The sequence below is a fragment of the Dendrobium catenatum genome, unplaced genomic scaffold (assembly GCF_001605985.2).
Source record: "Dendrobium catenatum unplaced genomic scaffold, ASM160598v2 fragScaff_scaffold_1482, whole genome shotgun sequence".
Lineage (NCBI taxonomy): Eukaryota > Viridiplantae > Streptophyta > Magnoliopsida > Asparagales > Orchidaceae > Dendrobium > Dendrobium catenatum.
The window spans coordinates 2,045,250-2,065,344 of NW_021319944.1; the positions used below are offsets into that span (position 1 = coordinate 2,045,250).

The 20,095-nt window shown below is 37.6% G+C and overlaps 2 protein-coding genes across 3 annotated transcripts in view; one reads left to right on the top strand and one right to left on the bottom strand.

The window, feature by feature from the left end:
- The window catches only part of LOC110115772 (60S ribosomal protein L13-1-like), an 8,877-nt gene extending 5,076 nt beyond the window's left edge, over positions 1-3,801 (top strand). Inside the window, exons 2-4 of the mRNA XM_020849134.2 lie at positions 2,734-2,850; positions 2,958-3,091; positions 3,208-3,801. Coding sequence (XP_020704793.1) covers positions 2,742-2,850; positions 2,958-3,091; positions 3,208-3,588 — 624 coding nt within the window. The 5' untranslated portion in view covers positions 2,734-2,741 and the 3' untranslated portion in view covers positions 3,589-3,801. The remainder of the gene's footprint in view (positions 1-2,733; positions 2,851-2,957; positions 3,092-3,207) is intronic.
- A 1,032-nt stretch (positions 3,802-4,833) lies between these two features.
- The window catches only part of LOC110115792 (urea-proton symporter DUR3), a 34,630-nt gene continuing 19,368 nt past the window's right edge, over positions 4,834-20,095 (bottom strand). The window contains exons 1-4 of one of the 2 annotated variants that reach the window (XM_020849161.2): positions 17,083-18,022; positions 5,833-5,888; positions 5,550-5,742; positions 4,834-5,208 (exon numbers count right to left, since the gene is read on the bottom strand). In XM_020849161.2, coding sequence (XP_020704820.1) covers positions 4,882-5,208; positions 5,550-5,742; positions 5,833-5,888; positions 17,083-17,844 — 1,338 coding nt within the window. In that variant the 5' untranslated portion in view covers positions 17,845-18,022 and the 3' untranslated portion in view covers positions 4,834-4,881. Of the gene's footprint in view, positions 5,209-5,549; positions 5,743-5,832; positions 5,889-17,082; positions 18,023-19,496; positions 19,816-20,095 lie in introns of those variants that run through there. The other variant, XM_020849162.2, reaches the window with a different exon arrangement.

The window sequence follows — 20,095 nt, forward strand, 5'->3', positions numbered from 1 at the left end:
AGATTTTTTCCTTCCACCCTTCACAACTCCATGCCGCAGTGTGCCCATGATTTTGGTTTCCCCCAACGTCTGTAAACACTTCATCCCTAGGATGACATCCGTACTCACCCAGTTTTAACCAGGGGAAAAAAAAAGGGAATTCTCCGCTTCCTTTCAATTATGCCTTGAATCTCACACACTCCTTTGGGCAGATTCCTCTTCCATTTCGTAACCTTCCGCAGTGTCCAGTCAATCACCCCATGAGCCTCTCAGTATCCACTAAACTTCATCCCCAACAACTCCACCAATTTGGGTGGAAATGGAAATGTGTGGTTGCCCCACTATCAACAACACCACGACCCCATGGTCAGCTAAATTCTTCTCTTGCACCTTCATAGTGTGACTCGGAGTGAATCCCACTACATGGAGTTGAGAGAGACTTCTGCCACATCTAGATGCACCTTTTCCCTCTCCATCTCTGAATCGCTTTCCGCCACCGCTCCTTCGTCTTCGCTGCGTCTTCACAAAATCGAGGAAGAACTTGAAGAGTTCGATCCTGCACTTATGCCTGCTGGCATTATTTTTCATCACAGTCGGAAAACACAGCGCTTTTTGTTCTGCTTCTCTTGCATTTGCCTTGTAGGTCGAGCCTCTTTAATACTATCCCCCATTCCTCCTAGTTGCTTTTTCCTTTGGAACTTCTTTTCATCCCCTCCTGTGGAAGCTCCCTTGGTGGATAGGGGTGGGTAGTTGTCCACACTATAAGTGCCCTCCTGACACACCTACTCCTCGCTTCGCCTTTTTTCGCATATCTTTTATTTTCGTGATCGCACAGCTGTGCAAGCTTCATGGCCCGTCCTAGGTCCCTGGGTCATCAGGACATCTTCACCGCTGCTATCGCAGATCCATCCGCTTTATAATCGCATAAAATTGCCGACTCGGCAGCATGCGTTTTCGAGAACATAGCGACTCCACCGCTGCTGGGCATAAGATGCTGCAACCTTCTCATCATAGTCTGCCACATGACCCTTTTCCTGAAAAGGGCAAAGAAGCTTCGCTGACGTGAGAAATCTCTCCCCGATCGGTTGGAAACGCTGCCTGCACAATACGTGTCACTTGAATCTCACCCTCCTAAATAGGTCTCCTCTGATTCTCGTCCACTGGTACCAGAGAGTGTCCTTCCTTTCCAGACATTAAGACGCTGCCGACAACTTCTCCTCCATCCGTCAATCTGTTAACAGCAAAAAGTACTCTCCAACTTTGTAGATCCACTCATAGGCATCCTCCCTTCAAAAATGGCATTTTCAAATTTCCTCACCTTCCGATCACGCGCCATTCCCCCTTAATCCTCCATAGTTTCCCCTCCCATGTGCCTGGCCCCCCCCCCACGTAATCCGATCTTCCTTGCTCTGCCCTGTCCCAATCCTCTTCAAAATCTCCTCTCCGATCTTCAAAAACTGCTTCCCAGGCGCCCCTGAAATCCGTGACCAAGGATGCTCCAACTCCGCCCCCTCATGGGTTTCCCACCTTCCACTAGCCTTGTCTTTCCACATACTTCCTCCTCTCTCCTCTCTCTGAAAGGCTCCAGATGAGGTCTTCCCACTACTCCCTTCCACGATTCCACTTCCTCTTCTCCAGATGGATTCAGAGATTGGCGTTCTTCGCTGGGCGGGCCCTTTTGCATCAGACCAAAACACAAAAGAACCTGCCGCCCGTCGTCTCCCTACGACGGTAAGTTCGCGGTGGTTGATTGGCCATTTACCCCTTCCTAGCTCCTCCTGAAAAGTATTCCCACAACGAGGGTGAGTTTTAAGCTCAATAGGTGAGGATAAAAATTCATTTAAACATAGGAAAAAAAAGGGAAACTACCACATGCTGGCGTAGGGAAAAACTTAACAATAAAATTTATCAATTCTAAAGTAAGTTATGCTCCAGTGATAACATATTTTTCTTTACATCAATTTCTTTCCAATGCTTAAACCTTTCATTACATTTCCTTTCTTCCTTTCCTTTCATTTTAAAACATTGAGGCTCATTTAATCTCAATCACATATGACAATGTATGAAAAACATTCATAATAATTTAGTACGTATATATATATACATATCACCCATCTCAGGAGTATCACTTGTACTGATCAGGTACAATAAATTGGCCATTTCCTTTTCCATAGGTTCAAAAGAACCAATCCTTGAGGTTATAATAGGGCCGGGTCGTGACATTCTGTTTGTCCTTTCAACTATAACATCCTATTGAGGTATTCTTAGAGCTGAGATTATTCATCCGCCACAACTTATCATCCGATTCTTTGAGTGTCGTTTGCTTGGTTTTCACGATATAGGCCTATTTATACCCCCTTGATTAGCCTGGCAGGGGTTGGTTTATTTTGGGCCTTGAATTACTTTTGTAGAAGGGTAAATTTTCCTTGTATTAGTGAAGTATCCACAATAAAATAAAATTTTTTGCCTCTTTGATTCCCAAATTTAACTAGCGCAACCTTTTTTAATTCATCTGTGCAAGTCTCTTATCCGGCGCTCTCTTTCTTCCCCTGGACAATTTTGATTCTTTTAGAAATCATGAAGATATATGGAAAAAAAAAAGTTTCTTGGAACATCTGTTATAATATACTGTCAATATTTTTTTATTCATATTTGTATGCTATTGTTTGCTTGCATCAACCTAATAAGTATGTGGTTTGGCAGTTGGTATTTGTAAGTAGTTATCTTACTGTATTGTTATCAATGGTTTTCCAGCTATTATCATGGTGAAGCACAATAATGTGGTGCCTAATGGCCACTTCAAAAAGCATTGGCAGAATTATGTTAGAACATGGTTCAACCAGCCAGCACGGAAGACAAGACGACGCATTGGTAAAGGCTCTCACACTATTACAGTAATAGATGTTCAGAACCATCCATTGGTTAGGTTTTGTTTTGACTCTATGTTACTGGATTCAACTATTGCTTGGTTAATGCAGCCAGGCAAAAGAAGGCAGTGAAGATTTTCCCGCGCCCAACATCTGGCCCCCTTCGTCCAATAGTCCAGTGCCAGACGCTAAAATACAATATGAAACCGAGAACTGGAAGAGGCTTCACTCTTGAGGAGCTCAAGGTGATTGTCAAATTGTGTATCAAACTTGTTCAGCTTTACCAATGGTATTTGCATTTTGGATATTTCGATTTTTGGGTCAGACTTTGACATGAATGCCTATTTTTGGTATATGGTAGGCTGCAGGAATTCCAAAGAAGCTTGCTCCCACAATTGGCATTGCAGTGGATCATCGTCGTAAGAATCGCTCACTGGAAGGCTTCCAAGCCAATATCCAAAGACTGAAGACATACAAGGCTAAACTGGTGATCTTCCCTAGACGTGCTCGCAAATTTAAGGCTGGTGATTCAGCACCAGATGAACTTGCTACTGCAACCCAGGTCAAGGGAGACTACATGCCTATTGTCCTCAGTAAGCCTTCAGTTGAGTTGGTAAAGGTTACTGAGGAGATGAAGGCATTCAAGGCCTATGGCAAGCTTCGTGTGGAGAGAATGAATGCCAAGCAGGTTGGTGCCAGGATGAAGAAGGCTGCGGAGGCAGAGAAAGAAGAGAAGAAATGATTCAGCTGCTCCATAGCAAATAATAATAGCCAAGGCCTTTTTGTTAATTTTCAGCATATTTCTGTTTTTGTCTCCCATTTGTGATATTTTTTTTGGCGATGTTGGCTTTTTTTCTAGAAAACGTATTGTGGAATCTGATGATTGTTTGGAATTGCCATGTCACTTGCACTTTCATTTAAATTAATCTTGGTATTTGTTTAAGCTTTTTAGTCACTTAAGAGAATATAAGAATGCTTGGATTACTTTATTAAACAATAGTGTTAGTAAGTACTGACTGACTTTTTTTTATTTTTCAATTTTTGAGTTCGCAAAAAGGGAGGAAAAAAAAGAGTCTGGGTGTTTTTGAACTGGCCGGGTGCCCTTAACTGCTAACACCTCATGTTTGAGGAGGCTGAATATTTTCGGCTGCTATGCTCTATGTAGGTAGCTGCAAATAAATTTGTGTTAAGTATTCTTACATTTGCTGTCTTTTGAGTGCCCTTTATTTTGTGTAGAAAATTTGAATCAATAGAGTGTTTCTCTCAATATCTGTAGTAAAAAAAAATTATATAGAAAATCTACTAAGGAAAAAAATTATGTGATCTGTTCCGATTTTAAATATTTTTTTGGTAAAATATCGCCCTTAATTATGATAAATTTAATTATTACTTTATTAGTTAGTGTATGTTTGTAATTTTTTGTAAAATATTTGCAAATTTTTTTTTCAAAAAAAGAAAAATTTCTCAGAAAGTTGCTGTTCAGAAGAAAAAAGTTGTACAATAATTGTTTAGCCGTTTTCACAATTGAAGTCTTGATTTGGTATTTTAACTGAATTTTAATTTGTTAAGCGTTAATTTGTAGGCGTGAATAACAGAAACAATTCTTCTGTGAAATAGAATTATTAAACCATCAATAATAAATACCCTTTCTTGTATATTAAATTAAAGTAGCGGTATTATTTTTTTTGTAAGTCAATAAATTGCTTCGGACGATGAGAGCTATTTCATCGATATTTTATTACCATAAAAGTTGTATAGAAAGATGGAGGAAGAAACATAAATAATCAGCTCTGAATTGCTTTGAATTTTGTGTTTTAAATCTCAAGTACTCACTCACTTCACACTTCTGAGATGTATAGATATAGATGGCAAATCCTCATACACTACCTAAGGTAGTTAAAAAAAGGAAGAATCAATGATGCTCTCCTCTTTCAACCGATATATGGAAAGAAAAAAACGATGGAGAGCTCGGCAGGGCAAGTGACAATTGCAGAATTATAGTAGCAAAATATTATTTATAACTTAAAAAAAAATGTTATCTAACAAAAGGGTATCGAGAAATATAGTAATCCCTTACACGCGAGTTACCATCTCTGGCGAGAACGCCTTCCAGGTCACCCATTATCCTCGCCAACCAGATCTCAAGATTCCTCTGAATCTCCTTGAAATTGCTCCTAATGGAATCCAGCGATCTCCTCATTGCTAACTTAGTCTGCCCAATCAGCTCAGTGTGAAGAGCATTTAGTTTCTGCCTCGTCTCATTTGCTCTGTGCTGGAGGCGGAATGCTTCAACCAGAAACTCTGTTTGCCGCTGGGTTCGGAAATCTGGGCTCATGCTCGGCTCACAGCTCTCACTTAGTTGCTGAACCAATCAGCCAAAATCAAAGAATTAAAACAATGAAATGATTCTTTTTGAATTGTAAATTGTGATCAACATGCATGCAAGAGATAAACCACAATCTCTTACCCTTTATGATAAACCAGAAGTTCTAATGATTCTTTTTAAACAAACAAATTAGTAAGAACAACATAATTAATCCAAAACTAACACAAGTAATCTTCACTCCCTACTCTCTCTGCCATTCGTGAAAACAAGTGGGTAAACTAGTAAATCTCCAAAGGTGCAAAACAAGAAAGTATAGAGGGCCCAAACTATTTTGATAAAAAAAGTCAAATAAATAAATAACTTGGTGGGATGATTACCATTTTCCGGCATAAATCATCAATCTTTTCAGCTAGAGATCGATAACGCCTTGCTTGCTTTCTCAACAACAATGGGACCTTTGACAGCTCCCCTTTATCTAACTTCTCCAGATTACTCAAATCTTGCTCAAGTAATTTCAGCTTTGAAGAAACACCTGCAGCATCGCTGCTTACCTTCCATGGATAATCCCTCCTGAAAATAAATAAGATCATTCATTAATAGATTATTCACTGCTACGCCATGAACGTGTACGAGTATATATTGGACTCTTTAGTTGGATACCTTGCCACAAGATGCTTCATAGGGTACGCTGATTCATGGGAATCAAACTGGACATCCTACAGAGGTTGCATTATATAAAAGTTCTGATTAACAAGTTAAAGAGGCATGTCGAACACGCAGCTCAAACTATGTAAAGAAAATAAATCAAACATGAAAAATAATTTGGTACTGTGTCCATTTATAATGTTCCTTTGAAATTCTTTGGCTAGGAGGCGACAAGACTTTCGAGAAGTCAGTAATGATATCAACCAGACAAAGTTCAGTAACCATCAATTATTGGCAACAATTGAATCGCTAACAAATCTGGACTCTGAAGAAGTGAATAGGAAGAACATGATAGACTTTTATGGTGAAAAAGCCTAAAGTTTCATCATCACAATAGGATTAAAATAAAATTTAAGCTTAATTATGTACTTCTAATACAGTGGGTCAGATGCTTGATTTTATTTGCAAATCATAGAACAAAAAATGCATATATGAGCCAAAAATAACTAGGTTAGGTTATCATAAATTAGAAGCTACCAGTCTAGAATTATTACTATATACATATTACATGAAGTTTTACAATTTATTACCGTGATATTTCCTCATTAGTATTTCTTGTTTTGTTTTTTTTTTCTCTAACATACAGACGCATATACTTACTTGTACCATAAAAAATTTAATAGAAATCAAGTTCATAAATACTCTTTCCAACATGATATCAGAGCCAAATTATTAATGATAATCTCTTGCTCATGAACATCATTTTGTCGTGAACCTGCCACATGCATTCCCCACTACCTATATATGTTTGGGATTAATTTCATCATCAAAATAATAATTAATTTGGGTTGTTTATAGGGTAACCTAAGCTGGCTATATTGCAGTCATTGATTGAGAGATCATATTATTTAGAGTTTTTGAGTTAGTACTCACCAGTTTCTATTTATTGGATCCAGAGAAAGAAAAAAAAATTGAATGTTACAAATAGAGGCAGGTACTTTTATTTATTAGAGGAATGTACCGTTCCTTTTATCCTTGATATTTGTAATAGGATACTTGAATATTTACTACATTGTCAATCGTATCTTTAATATTCATCATGCTTACAAACTTTGTAGAAATTTTATTATTCATATTGTAAAGTAATTTAATATTTTTTCATGTTAATTGATGCATAACTTATATATTTGGAAATGATTCGTGTGGTAACAAGCTACCACAATGCACTTTACTTTAGTTGAATATAATAAACATTATTCATGCAAATCATATTTTTATTATGAAACTAGCATTTATCATATTGATTATAAACTATCTATTAAATACTTGTTTATGATAAATATAAAACATGTATGTCTATTTGTAATAGATGTATTAGTTGGCAACGGCGGAGCTGAGAGGGGGCCTGCGGGGGCACGTGCCTCCTCCGAGTTAAAAAAAAAAAACCCTGTATAATACGCACTTTTGCGATTTTTTGGGCGGTTCAACGTTTGGTAGCCCTAATATTTCGACTGCTCGATTCAGAAGGCCTCGCGCGAAGCACATCTCGTCGCCTCTACAGCTCTCGCGCTATAGCGTGCGGCGTGCGATTCAGAAGGCCTTTGCATTCACGGGTTAGGGTACGCATTTCGCTCCCTTCATCCGGCTTCCGACTCCCTTCATCCGACTTCCGGCAAAGATTAGCGCCGGAAGGCCTTTTTTTTATATATTGTTTGTTGATCAAAATTCCGGCTTCTGACTTCTAGCAAGCGGCAGCTTGTAGCTGATTAGTTGAAGTCCAGGCGATTGAGCGATTCCATATAACCAAATTCCTGAATCCTAGAGGTAAGCGCCTCTAAAAAAACTCTTAAAATTTGGTTTTATTATGTTTTTTTTTTAATTTTTTCGTTGGATGTTCACTGTTGGATTTAATTAGTTGTATTTTTTATTTCGTTTGATTTGTTTGTGATTAGGTTTAAATAAGGAAATTTGTTTGCTGTCAATTGTTCTTGAATTTGTTTCGTTTTTAATTTATTTTCTGTTTAGCAGCTTGGGTAAAAAACGAAGTTTGTTTTTTGTTTAGGTTAAGAAAACAAGTAATTTCTATTTTTAGACTTTTGTTTTCTATTTACAATATGAGCAACAATCTTAAATTTGTTTTTTGTTTAGCACTGGAAAGTAGATTTTTTATTTCAAATAGTTTATATTATATGAGTTCTACATATATTTTAGGTAATTTGATTTTGCACAAAGACTATGGAAAAGTATTTCAAGAAGTCCACACAATCTTGTGTATCAACACCAATAGAGAATTTGAAAAAAGAAGATGAAAAAAATAAAAAAAGGAATCGAACAATTGGTGAATCATCAGGCAGCGGGGTAACAGATCTAGAGAACCTTCAGTCAGATCCTGGTTTACGCATACCTATTTCTGAATTTAGTTTTAATATTCGTGACCAAATTCGAAGATCATATTTGCAAAAAGGGCCATGTCAGCCTCGCAATCATGACTTCCCTAAAAGTAAGTTTGGGAACAAAGATAACGTTTCAATCCAAGGTGGTTTGATAGTTACTCTAATTGGTTAGAGTATAGTATTCAAAAAGATAAATCATACTGTTTATTTTGTTATCTTTTTGGAGTAGAAGGAAGAGGAAAAGAAGATGATGAAGCATTTCGCAGAAACGGATTCTCAAATTGGAAAAAGCCTGAAAGATTTGATCTTCATATAGGAGGTCCTAGTAGTGCTCATAATAATGCAAGACAAAATTGTGATGATTTAATGAGACAAGATCAACATATAAACTTTGCCTTTCAGATGCACTGATCAAGTTTCAAATGCATATCGTGTCCGCCTTTATTCTTCTATTGATTGTGTGAAATTCCTTCTAAGACAAGGATTAGCATTTCGAGGGCACAATGAGAGTTTTGACTCAAAAAAGCAAGGAAATTTTCTTGAACTACTGCAATTTTTAACAAAGCATAATGAAGATATAAATAATGTCGTACTGAAGAATGCTCATGAGAATTTGAAATTAACTGCCCCTGAAATTCAGAAAGATATTTGTAGAGCCATCTCTAGTGCAATTACAGACTATATAAAAGAAGAGGTTGGTAATAGTTTCTTTTCCATTCTTGTTGATGAAGCTCGTGATATATCAGGCAAAGAACAAATGGATGTCGTTATACGATTTGTGAATGAGAAATGTCAAATTATTGAACGTTTTTTGAGTATTGTGCATGTTCCTGAAACATCAGCTAGAATTTTAAAAGAAGGAGTTGATCAAGTCCTCTCAAATTACTGTATGTCTCAAATAAAAATTCGTGGTCAAGGTTACGATGGAGCTAGCAATATGAGAGGAGAATTTAATGGCCTTAAAGCACTTTTTTTAAATGAGAATAAATATGAACATTATATTCACTGCTTCTCACACCAGCTTCAGTTAGTCTTAGTAGCAGTTGCAAAAAATCATGTTCAGATTTCACTATTGTTTACTATTGTTTCAAACATAATGAATATTATTGGTGTTTCATGCAAACGCTATGATCAACTTAGAGAAAAACAACGCGAGATGACGTTAAGTGCATTATATAATGGTGAGGTATACACTGGACGAGGATTAAATCAAGAAATATCATTACGACGTGATGGTGAAACAAGATGGGGCTCACATTATGAGTCACTGATTAGATTGATTACAATGTTTTCCTCAGTTATTAATGTGCTGTAAATAGTTTTGGAGGATAGCATGAGCTCCGAACAAAGAGGAGAGGCATTTGCATTATTAGATTCATTGTAATCTTTTGATTTCTCTTTTTGTCTGCACTTAATAAAAGATATACTTGGAATTACTGCTGAACTATCAGAAGCTTTGCAAAGAAAAGATCAGGACATCGTGAATGCCATGTCTTTAGTTCAAATATAAAAAATTAGATTACAAGACATGAGAGATAATAAGTGAGATGCCTTCATTAAAAAGGTAAATTCATTTTGTGTTGAACACAAAATTTTCATTCCGAATCTAAATGATAAATGGGTTGCCCGTGGACGACCACAGCGTGGACTTCAAGAAATGACTAACTTGCATCATTATCAAATTGATATATTCTACAAAGTACTGGATATGCAACTTCAAGAGTTGAATAATCGATTCTCAGAGGCTAGTACTGAATTACTTTTGTGTATTTCTTGTTTGAATCCATCAAATTCGTTCCATGCATTCAACAAAGAGAAGTTGATTAGAATGACAAACTTATATCCAGCTGATTTCACTCCTTCAGATTTGATGATTCTTGATAATCAGCTTGAAACTTATATTATGGATATGCAGTTTAATATTCAATTCTCATTGTTAAAAGATATAGGAAGTCTTGCTGAAAAAATGGTTCAGAACAGGAAGGAAATACTATATCCCCTTGTTTTTAGGTTATTGAAGCTGGCATTAGTACTACCGGTTGCAACAACAGGAGTTGAAAGATCATTTTCTGCAATGGCTATTATAAAAAATCGATTACGCAATCGAATTGGAGACCAGTGGATGAACGATACTTTAATCGCTTATATTGAAAAAGAAATTTTAGATTGTATTGACAATGATATTATTATTCAGTTTTTCCAAAATATGAAGAATAGACGCTATAAATTGTAAGTCTACTTTATCTTATATTAAGTGTTTTTTATATAAAATTTTTTAAAACTGCCAATGTCGGTCCCAAGCCCGAATGAAAAAAGATGAGGGGATTTTTTAAAAAAATTATTTTTTTGCCCCCCCATGCAAAGTTTCTGGCTCCGCCACTGTCGTGATGTATCTAAAAACTAAAAAAAAAAAAATCTAGCGGGTTTTTGGCTACTGTCTGTGTCCAGCATTTTATAGTTTTTTTTTTGAAGTTTTTAGCTGTTTTTATAGATTTTTCAGTCTTTACTCTTCTCTTTTGACCCAGCTAGTTTTGTTTTGCTTTATGCTCTGGAGCATAATAGGTTTTTGACTACAACCCTTTACTTCAAAGTTCTTATAATTTTACTTTTATAATTTCTTTTATTAAAAATAAAAGTGGACTTGTTCCATATCTTTTCACACACACAAAAAATGGTGGAGAAGGAAAAGGGATGTTATTTAGTGGGAGGGAAAAATCTGATTTCAGATTTTAATTAGAGGAGAGAGAAGAAAGCAATTTCCAATTTTAGATTTGAAATATGGAATAATATCTGAAAAGAGAAAAAAAAAAGAAAAAAGAAAACTGTAATCACGTTAATGAGGTGAAGGTATTTGGGGGGCTTTTATGAGATGGTGATGTGGCAAATAGGAAAAGAAGCCATAGGGTAATATAGCCGGCCATAAAGGAGAGAGAGGAGCTCGGAATTTAGATGGGTGGGGCCCAAGGGATTAACTCAATTAAAACAATCTGATTTGTTGAAATTCAGATTGATTTTAATTAAGGAACGTTTCAGGTTTAGGGGGATTAATAGAGGGAAAAAGAAAAAAACAAGGTTTGAAATTCAAACGTGAATTAAATCCCAATGAATAATTTCCTAAATAGATAGAAGCTATCTTAGGAAAATCACTTAAACCAGGAACTTTGGAATTCACAGAGGATGGGAGGGGGAAGGGCCGGCGGCAAAGCTTGAAGTTGTGAGTGCCGGCAGGAGGGCTGTCAAGCTGGCCGGCGGGTTGGGCTGGTCGGTGGCTGCTAGCCGGCGGTTGAGCTGCAGGCCGGCGGCCTGGGTATTCCAGGGAGGGGGCGGCGGCAAGAGAAGGGGAGGGGAGGTTGTGGGGAGGATTTTAGGGATTCAAAATTTGAAATCCCAACTTCCTCCAAGAGGCTCCAATCCAAATCCACACAACGACGAAGAGATCAAGAGCAATGAAAGAGAATAATAGAGCAAGAAAGAACCTAGAACTCACAAAGAGATCTAGCTTCTCCTACGAACTCACTAAGAGATCGTGGAGGTTGCACTCACAAAGAGAACATGAAGTAGCAAATTTTCATTTAAAAAAAACTCCAATTACAATGCATGAGGCCTCATATAAATAGGCCAAAATGAAATAATAAGAAATGACACAAATGCCCTTCCGGGCTACATAAGCGACTAAATGCCCATAAGGGCAAAAGCGGAAAAACATCAAAATAAAATAAGCTACTACATAAAATGACAAAATATAAATCATGCTCGTGGCCGTCGATCTCCGGCGTCGAAAATGCTGACGATGTCCTCATCACTACCAGTCTAGAATTATTACTATATACATACTACATGAATTTTTACAATTTATTACCGTGATATTTCCTCATTAGTATTTCTTGTTTTTTTTTTTTTTCTCTAACATGCAGACGCATATACTTGTACCATAAAAAATTTAATAGAAATCAAGTTCATAAATACTCTTTCCAACATGATATCAGAGCCAAATTACTTATGATAATCTCTTGCTCATGAACATCATTTTGTCGTGAACCTGCCACATGCATTCCCCACTCCCAACCTCTTTCTTAATGCCCTGATCAACATCCATTGTGAGTCTCTCCTAACCTGGACGCCTCACACCGAACCTTGTATGAAATGATATCCCCATTTCGAGCAATTGCCTCTGCTGTTGTGGCTGTGCACTAACAAGGAGGCTAATTCTATGACTTCCTCACAACCATATCCCTTCACCTTTTTTGACAACTGAAAAGCCAAAGCCCTAAAGCTAGCCTTCGAGAACATAACTGCCATAAAATTCTTGATCTTAAGGGTTCAAGACATGAAACCTCATGCTGCTTCCATTATGACCTACATAGCACTCCAAACTTGTCACACATTCATTTTTTAATGCAATTTCAACCTGCTATGCTGCCACTCCAAACACCACACTCAATTATGATGCATCGACACTTCTCAAAGAGGAGTGCAGTGTCCGACATGTACCCGACACAACACGTGTTTGACATGCATCTTAAATATTTTATGAATTTTTTTAAAATATAATTTCTTGTATTAAAATTTTTTATTTTCTATCCACAATACCAAATCAATCATCTGCACTCAATACCCCATTCATCGAATATTCTCATTTTCATTTTCTTTGGCAAGTCGTAACTTTGATATCACAACAATGCCCGATGTCATCTCAACATTAACGTCTGACGTCGTTATGACATCGACATTTCAAAATCATCTCAACATCAAAGTTTGACACTGCCTTGATATTGAGATGCTAGAAATTTCTACACCCACAATTTGATCGCTCATCTTTGTCCGACGTTTTTTTAACATCGATAACAAATGCCCTCTAAATATTAGTGAAGACCCCCTCTTGACATCGACGCCCAATACTTACTGCATAACATCGATGTCCGACTCTCAACAACATTATGATCTCTTCTCTCGATATCTGATATACGACATCGACGCCCGACGCTCGACAGCTTAAAATTAATCATTTTAAGCACAAATTCTAATTAAATGACTTATTATTTCTAAATTATTTTTAATACTATACTTATTCAATTTTTATACACTATTTTTAAAATATAAAAATTATAATATTGTATTCAACCCATATTCGTGTCCTATAATTTCAATAATTGATGCGTCTTGTGGCACTGTTATGACATTTCTGTGTCACCATGTTCGTGTCCATACAACATAGTGGCCAACTAAGGGGTATCACCACATGAGTTAGTTGTGCCACATTTTCCCTACATGCTCTCCTACACGCACTCCCAATATCCTCATCACTTAGCATCCTCCTATTGCTTAGATCACCTCGTTCACCTCCAAAGTCTTTATTGACCATAGAGGTGCAAGTCACCCCCTTGTATTTAGACAACTTGACCTCAAATCATTGCAAGCTTATTATACCCATCTCCAGGGCCAAACATTGCTTTGTTCCCACACATTCCACACAATGCATTGTTCCAATCTAGCTGCGTCATAAGGATCCTCATAAAAATTGAGCTATATGACCTCCCTCTCTTCCATGTCATCGTGCTTTTGCCCAAGTGCCCCTTTGTTATCAACTTATTCTTATTCGACCTACAACTTCCACCTTCATTCCAACCCCAAACCATTCTATCCTTTTAGCTGCTCAACATCAATTGCCTCACTAAATATAAGGATTCAAAATCCTCATTCTCACCTCATTGTTAGCATCGACGTCAAGTGGTTCTCCCATTCCATATTTTTTACTTATACATGATGCAATGTAGCCCAATTATGACCTTAGTTAACTTTAATATGTTGTTCATCCTCTTCTCACAGCAAAAGACACATATCCTCAGCCTTTGGACCCCATTGCTACTTACCTCTATGATTAATGCAACGTCTACCACAATGAGGATCACCTAGGCCATATTGATGTCAATCCAATCACATCATGTACCCACCAGTCTAAGGCCTCTCTATAACTTTGTGCCTAAGACCGCCACCAAAACGTTATGCTTATGTTGTTCCCTCTTCTTTCGCCACACATCACTAGCATAATGTTGCCTATTATTCATCTTCATGTTGACAACTGGAACAGTAGGCCGCCTATGTTTTCCACAGATATGCCAACCTTTATGATTTACCTTTATTCAGTAGCGATGACTATGACAGTGGCTTTTCTTCTACGCCGGTCTCTCTTTTACAAATCCAGTGACTCCACAAATATTAGTTGTAGTTCCGCAACCATTATAACATACAGGCAACAAACATTCAACTGCTTTCTCTGATCACTGTTATTTTTAAATTCAAATTGACATATTCTTTGACCATGCATGTCACATACTAGGTCTAAAAGATGGTACGCCACAGCAAAACAGGACAAGATGAATATATCAATAGTAGCTCACAAGCCTTGAAAGTCAAAATCAATTAAAATTGTTTTAAATTTAAGAGAGAATGATTCATATATAAATAATTTAAGTAGAACATCTAAGTATAAAAAAAATTTCACTGCATAAACAAAGTCTTCAGCAACAATTACCAAAACTTAATAGAAGTTTTAGGTAAATAAAGAACTGCACATAGACTTAAGTACCAAATTAGCAAAAAACCAATTGTTGATAGGCCCAGTCTTATAATCACGGTCCACCAAATACCTAGATAAAATTTATTAAAAAGAATTGTTTATCATGAATGAATTTGCCATTTAAACTCAGCATAACTCCTTTTTATTAATGCATAAACGATACGACATAGAGCATACAATATGAACTATAAAAGAGGCACAATTTATTAAATAATAATATTCAATGAATGTCATCATATCATGATGTTGGAATAATATTGTATGATATAAATAAAACAGTATCACATGATTTAAAATAATCTACAATATGATGATATTTATAATTATTCGTTTGGAAACAATTATCAATGCATTTTGATTCTAACATATGTTACATATCAATATGCATCCATATTGATGGGGACATCAGTTGGAAAGTCTACCGTCGACGTGGCCGTAGATCTACGGCCACGATTTATCCGATGTACTTTTGATTTTTAGTATTGACATTTTCTTATTCCGATGTACTTTTGATTTTAATATTGTTATTTTCTTATTGATGTATTTTATTTCAGCATTTTTCCCTTTTTACCCTTGCTTGAGGGATTGAGTCATGTAGCCCCTTGAGGGTATTTGAGTCCTTTTTCTTTATGTCATTGTAATAGGCTATTTAAAGCCTTCCTCTTGTACTTTTGAAGGGAAGGAATGATATTAAAGAAATTTCCTGCATTTTGTCTTCTTGAAGCTTTTGTGTGGAGCTTGAGAGTTGAGAGTTTGGTGGAGCCTAGGAGAGGCCACCCGTCGTACCCAACAGTCACCACCGGTAGCTCTTGGTTTATCCTCCTCCCTTGTTTCCCCTCTACCCAACGTCCACCGCCGGCCATTCCCCACCATCAATCACCACCTCCTAACCTCACCACCCAAGTTCAATCTCCCCAAAACCCGCCCCCTCCCATTCATCCCGCCGGCCATCTCCTTAACCGCCGGCCTCTCCTACATCTACCACTCCCTCCCGTTAATTACCAGCTCCCTTGCTGCCACCACATGTATTTTTAAATTTCGAAATTTGAAAATGTTGATGAGTGAAAGTTTCCAAATTTGTCCGGTGCCAAATTGGGAAAGTTTCAATGAGGTTTCAATTTCAAATTTGAATTGAAACGGATTTGAAATCGTTCTTCATTAATTTGTTGGAGCAATAGGAAACCCATTACACTCTACCCAACGTCCACCGCCGGCCATTCCCCACCATCAATCACCACCTCCTAACCTTACCACCCAAGTTCAATCTCCCCAAAACCCGCCCCCTCCCATTCATCCCGCCGGCCATCTCCTTAACCGCCGGCCTCCCCTACATCTACCACTCCCTCCCGTTAATTACCGGCTCCCTTGCCGCCACCACATGTATTTTTAAATTTCAAAATTTGAAAATGTTGATGAGTGAAAGTTTCCAAATTTGTCCGGTGCCAAATTGGGAAAGTTTCAATGAGGTTTAGGGATTGTTTCCTACAAATTTAATCTTAGATTTAGACTTTAAAAAGCATTCCTTATTTTTCTTTAAAATTAGTTTAACTTATGATACATCATTTAGGGATTGTTTCCTACACAATTCCTTCCACAATTTTTATCGCAATCAGGTTAAGTTGTAGTATGTCACTTAAGAGTGATGTTCAAACTTCTAATATATCTTTGTTTATTGTACATTACAATTGAGTTAGCTGCTGAAGCATTGCCATTTGGAATAGCCTAAAAATATGAAACCCATCCACATAAATATTGTTCTCTTTCCGAAAGAAAACAGTCCCGCTTCTTCATCAAAACGTAAGAAGAATGACAAAATTTTCTAACCAAGATAGATCATGAGTGGCACGTGTACGAAAATCTATAAAAGATATACGGATTATTTCAGAACAACATCGTTGTAGCAGGAAAGAAACTTGAAAAATCCACCAGCATTGATATTTTTTTTGTTGTCTTTCTCTTCATGAGGAGTAAGACATGACGAAGTTCATAGATGCAATCTAAAGTTGACTTAAATTTTCAGTAATCACGCCAGTTCTGCATAAAATAGGACGGCGGCAAAATGTCTGGAAAAAAAAAGATGGAGTTCATAAATGAAACTTTTTTTTTTTGTTAGGTGAGTTTTAATTTAAAATAAATTTTCAGTAATCACGGCTGTTCTGCATTAAATTGGCCAGTAAGATTTAAAAGAAAGACAATAAATTGTTTTAAATATCGACACTATGGCACGAGATATACACAAGAAGCGTTTGATTTCAGTCAGAAACATCCGTAGGGAAAAGCTCCTAAAATCCTAACCTGCCATCCTCCTTTTGGGCTCTCCATCCACCGCTTCGAAATTTCTGAGGGCGGCAAAAAATCTGGTCCAAACCCGTTCTCCCGGAAATACATCATCGCCATCTTCTCAAAATCCTCGCCCCGGTCAACGAAACAAGCGTCAGACACCGGATCCATCCCCTCCGGAGCCCTAATCCTCCCCATCCACGAGTAGTCATCACTAGAACCGCCCACATTATCCTCATCGTCACCCAACAATTCCTCGGCATCCTTCTTCATTATTCCCATCTCCTCCCGGCCTTCTTCCTGCTCCGCCCTCCTCGACATAAAATCAAGCATCTCGTCGCGCTCGGCCAGCTCACGCTGTAGCGTCTCGACGGAGCATCGAAGCTCAGCCTGTGAACGTTCCATGTCGCCGATCTGCGAGTGGAGTCTGGCGATCTCTTCAGCAGCCGCTTCGATCCGGTGGTGGAGGCGCTTCTCTTCCTGCTGCCATGCATGACGGTGGCTGGCGAAGATCTCAGCAACGCGAGCGTTAGCCTTTGAGTCCTCCTTCCGACGGGAGCGCATCTGGCGGAGCTGCTCCTCGGCATGGAAGAGCTTGAGGGAGAGTATGCGGTTACGAGACTGCAGGGAGAAGACATAAGATAGCGAGGAGCGGGGAAGTAACGCGAGGAAAACAGAGAAGCTGAGGCCGAGATAGGAGGAAAGCAGAGCCGACGAGGCCTCTTCCATGGAGTGGGAGGAGGGTTTGGGATTCAGATATTCTTCTTCGACCGCCATAACTCCACCAGCTAAGCAGTTGCCAACCGAAAGATGGCCAGAGAAAACGAGAGAAAATAACTCTCCCTCCCTCCATGTGCAGCACTTATTATAATTGCAGTCCGAATAAAATTACCTCTGCAACCCTATTCGCTTCATGAACAGTGCTGACAGCGGGCCTGATAATACCCAATTCTTCTCAACATTGACAGGCACATCACATTATTTTTTCGTGCTATGTTTGAATAGTTAATGTAATTATAGCTACTAATTATATGCCAATTTCAAAAAGAGGATGTATACATTGCCTGAAATAATATCCCTGTCTTAAGGGGCTATTTGATAGCAGGATTTAGATCGGATTTTAGTGAAACTTGGCCAAACGGTCTAAAATGTAAAATCAAATCTCACGACAAAAGAAAGTCATCGTAGACGGAAAATTTCTCCTTTTCGTGCTAAACCTCGTATTTCCAAAATCCTGTTTTTTGTCGGATTTACGAAATCCGTTGGCTTGAGAGGAAAAGTCCGCTCGTTAAATCCGTTTTATACCCAAACAGTCACACGAAATTTAATAGGATTTATCATGGATGTTACCAAACAATTTTCAGCATTTAGGCCCCTTAGGATTTCCAAAATCTGAATTTAGCGAATTTATGAAATCCTACTTAAATCAGATCCTGAGTGCTACCAAACAGCCCCTTAGGATCTAAACGAACCAAAAACACATACTCCACAGTCCACAACATTATAGCAGATATATATGGAATGGGGAGGGCATCCAATGGGAAGATCTGTCTTTTTTGCTGAGTTTTATTTAGTAGATAAATGAGTCATAGAAGTGGGTGTATTCTCCATCTATCCCTCTCTATCTAAATTCACTAGAACATTAAATAGTCATAAATGTCCTCACATATCGCGCTGCATTGAGCTGCAGCTCATAATGAGAAGATGCCTTTAATGCTTCTTCTTAGTACTATTTCATCTGCTCCACCTCTTTAATATTATAATCAGATTGGTATAAGATAAAGGAGAGGCTTGTCTAACCTAACCACTTACTGTTCTGGAGGCTTCAGCTGACAACGAAGGATAAAAATTTTTGAAAGACCAGAAGAAAATTATAATTAAATGTAAGAATGACAACAGGCTGTAAAATAAATTTACTAAATGTCTCAAACACGCTTTTAGAGTTACATCAGCTCATATAGTATTACTGTACCAAACTTTTTTAGTGCAAGAAATATTAAAAGGCTTGGGAAATATGCTCCTTTTTAATCAGTTCGAAATTTATTTTTTATGAATAAATAAAATATCAATCACCAACTATTTCAATAGAAAATAAGCATAATAAATTGTAAGAGGAACAGATTTTAATCATAAACTACTCGTGAGATAGTTTCCTTAGAAACTTATGTAACATGCAGCATCAGAAATATGAAGTCTTGATGCCGTATATAATTTTTTTTTAATAAAAATCTGAAACTTATAAATAGTACAAGGTAGATTACAAGTTTATGCAACAATTTTATTTATCTGAAGCTTATAAATAGTACAAGCTGAACCACATTTGATGCAATATAGAATTTTTACACCGTTGGCATGAAAACTTTTCAACAATTTCAATTACCAACATCAGAGCACACGCTTAAGAATAAAGGCAACGCTATGCTACTTACAGCTCGTCCATCACACTTGGAATTGGAACATTTGAGCTTGTTCTTCTTCCTTCTAAGCCCTCAAGCTTCTTAGCCTTCTCTTTTTCCAGCAAATAGGTTTGTTGGGCCTCAGGCATTGCCAACATGATTGCATGCAGTCTAAGGTTCATTTCATCTATCTTCTCCATTAGCTTATCATTCGTGAACATGCCCAGGCACACGCTGCTTATCGTCTTCCAGCTTTCACTTAGAGGTAAGATGATGATCACAGCTGAACCAATTGTGCCCCACGCAATGGCTATAATTGCCCAGAATGTGAAATAACCCAAATTGAATTGTCCTGCATTCAGCAATAAATTATAAATTATTGATTTAGTAATCTTTGATGTAGGTGGCAAGTAATCATCATGTCTAGAATATCATCCAAATGGTGAATGGGAAAATTGTATTTTATCGTGATTTTGTTGATTGCATGACTATCAACACACATTTTCTACGAGCCATCTTTCTTGGGAGTCAAAAGTGCAAGAACGGCACATGGGCTCAAACACTTTTTAATGAATCCTTGCTGGAGTAAATTATCAACTTGCTCTTTTAACTTAGCATGCTCTTCCGGATTC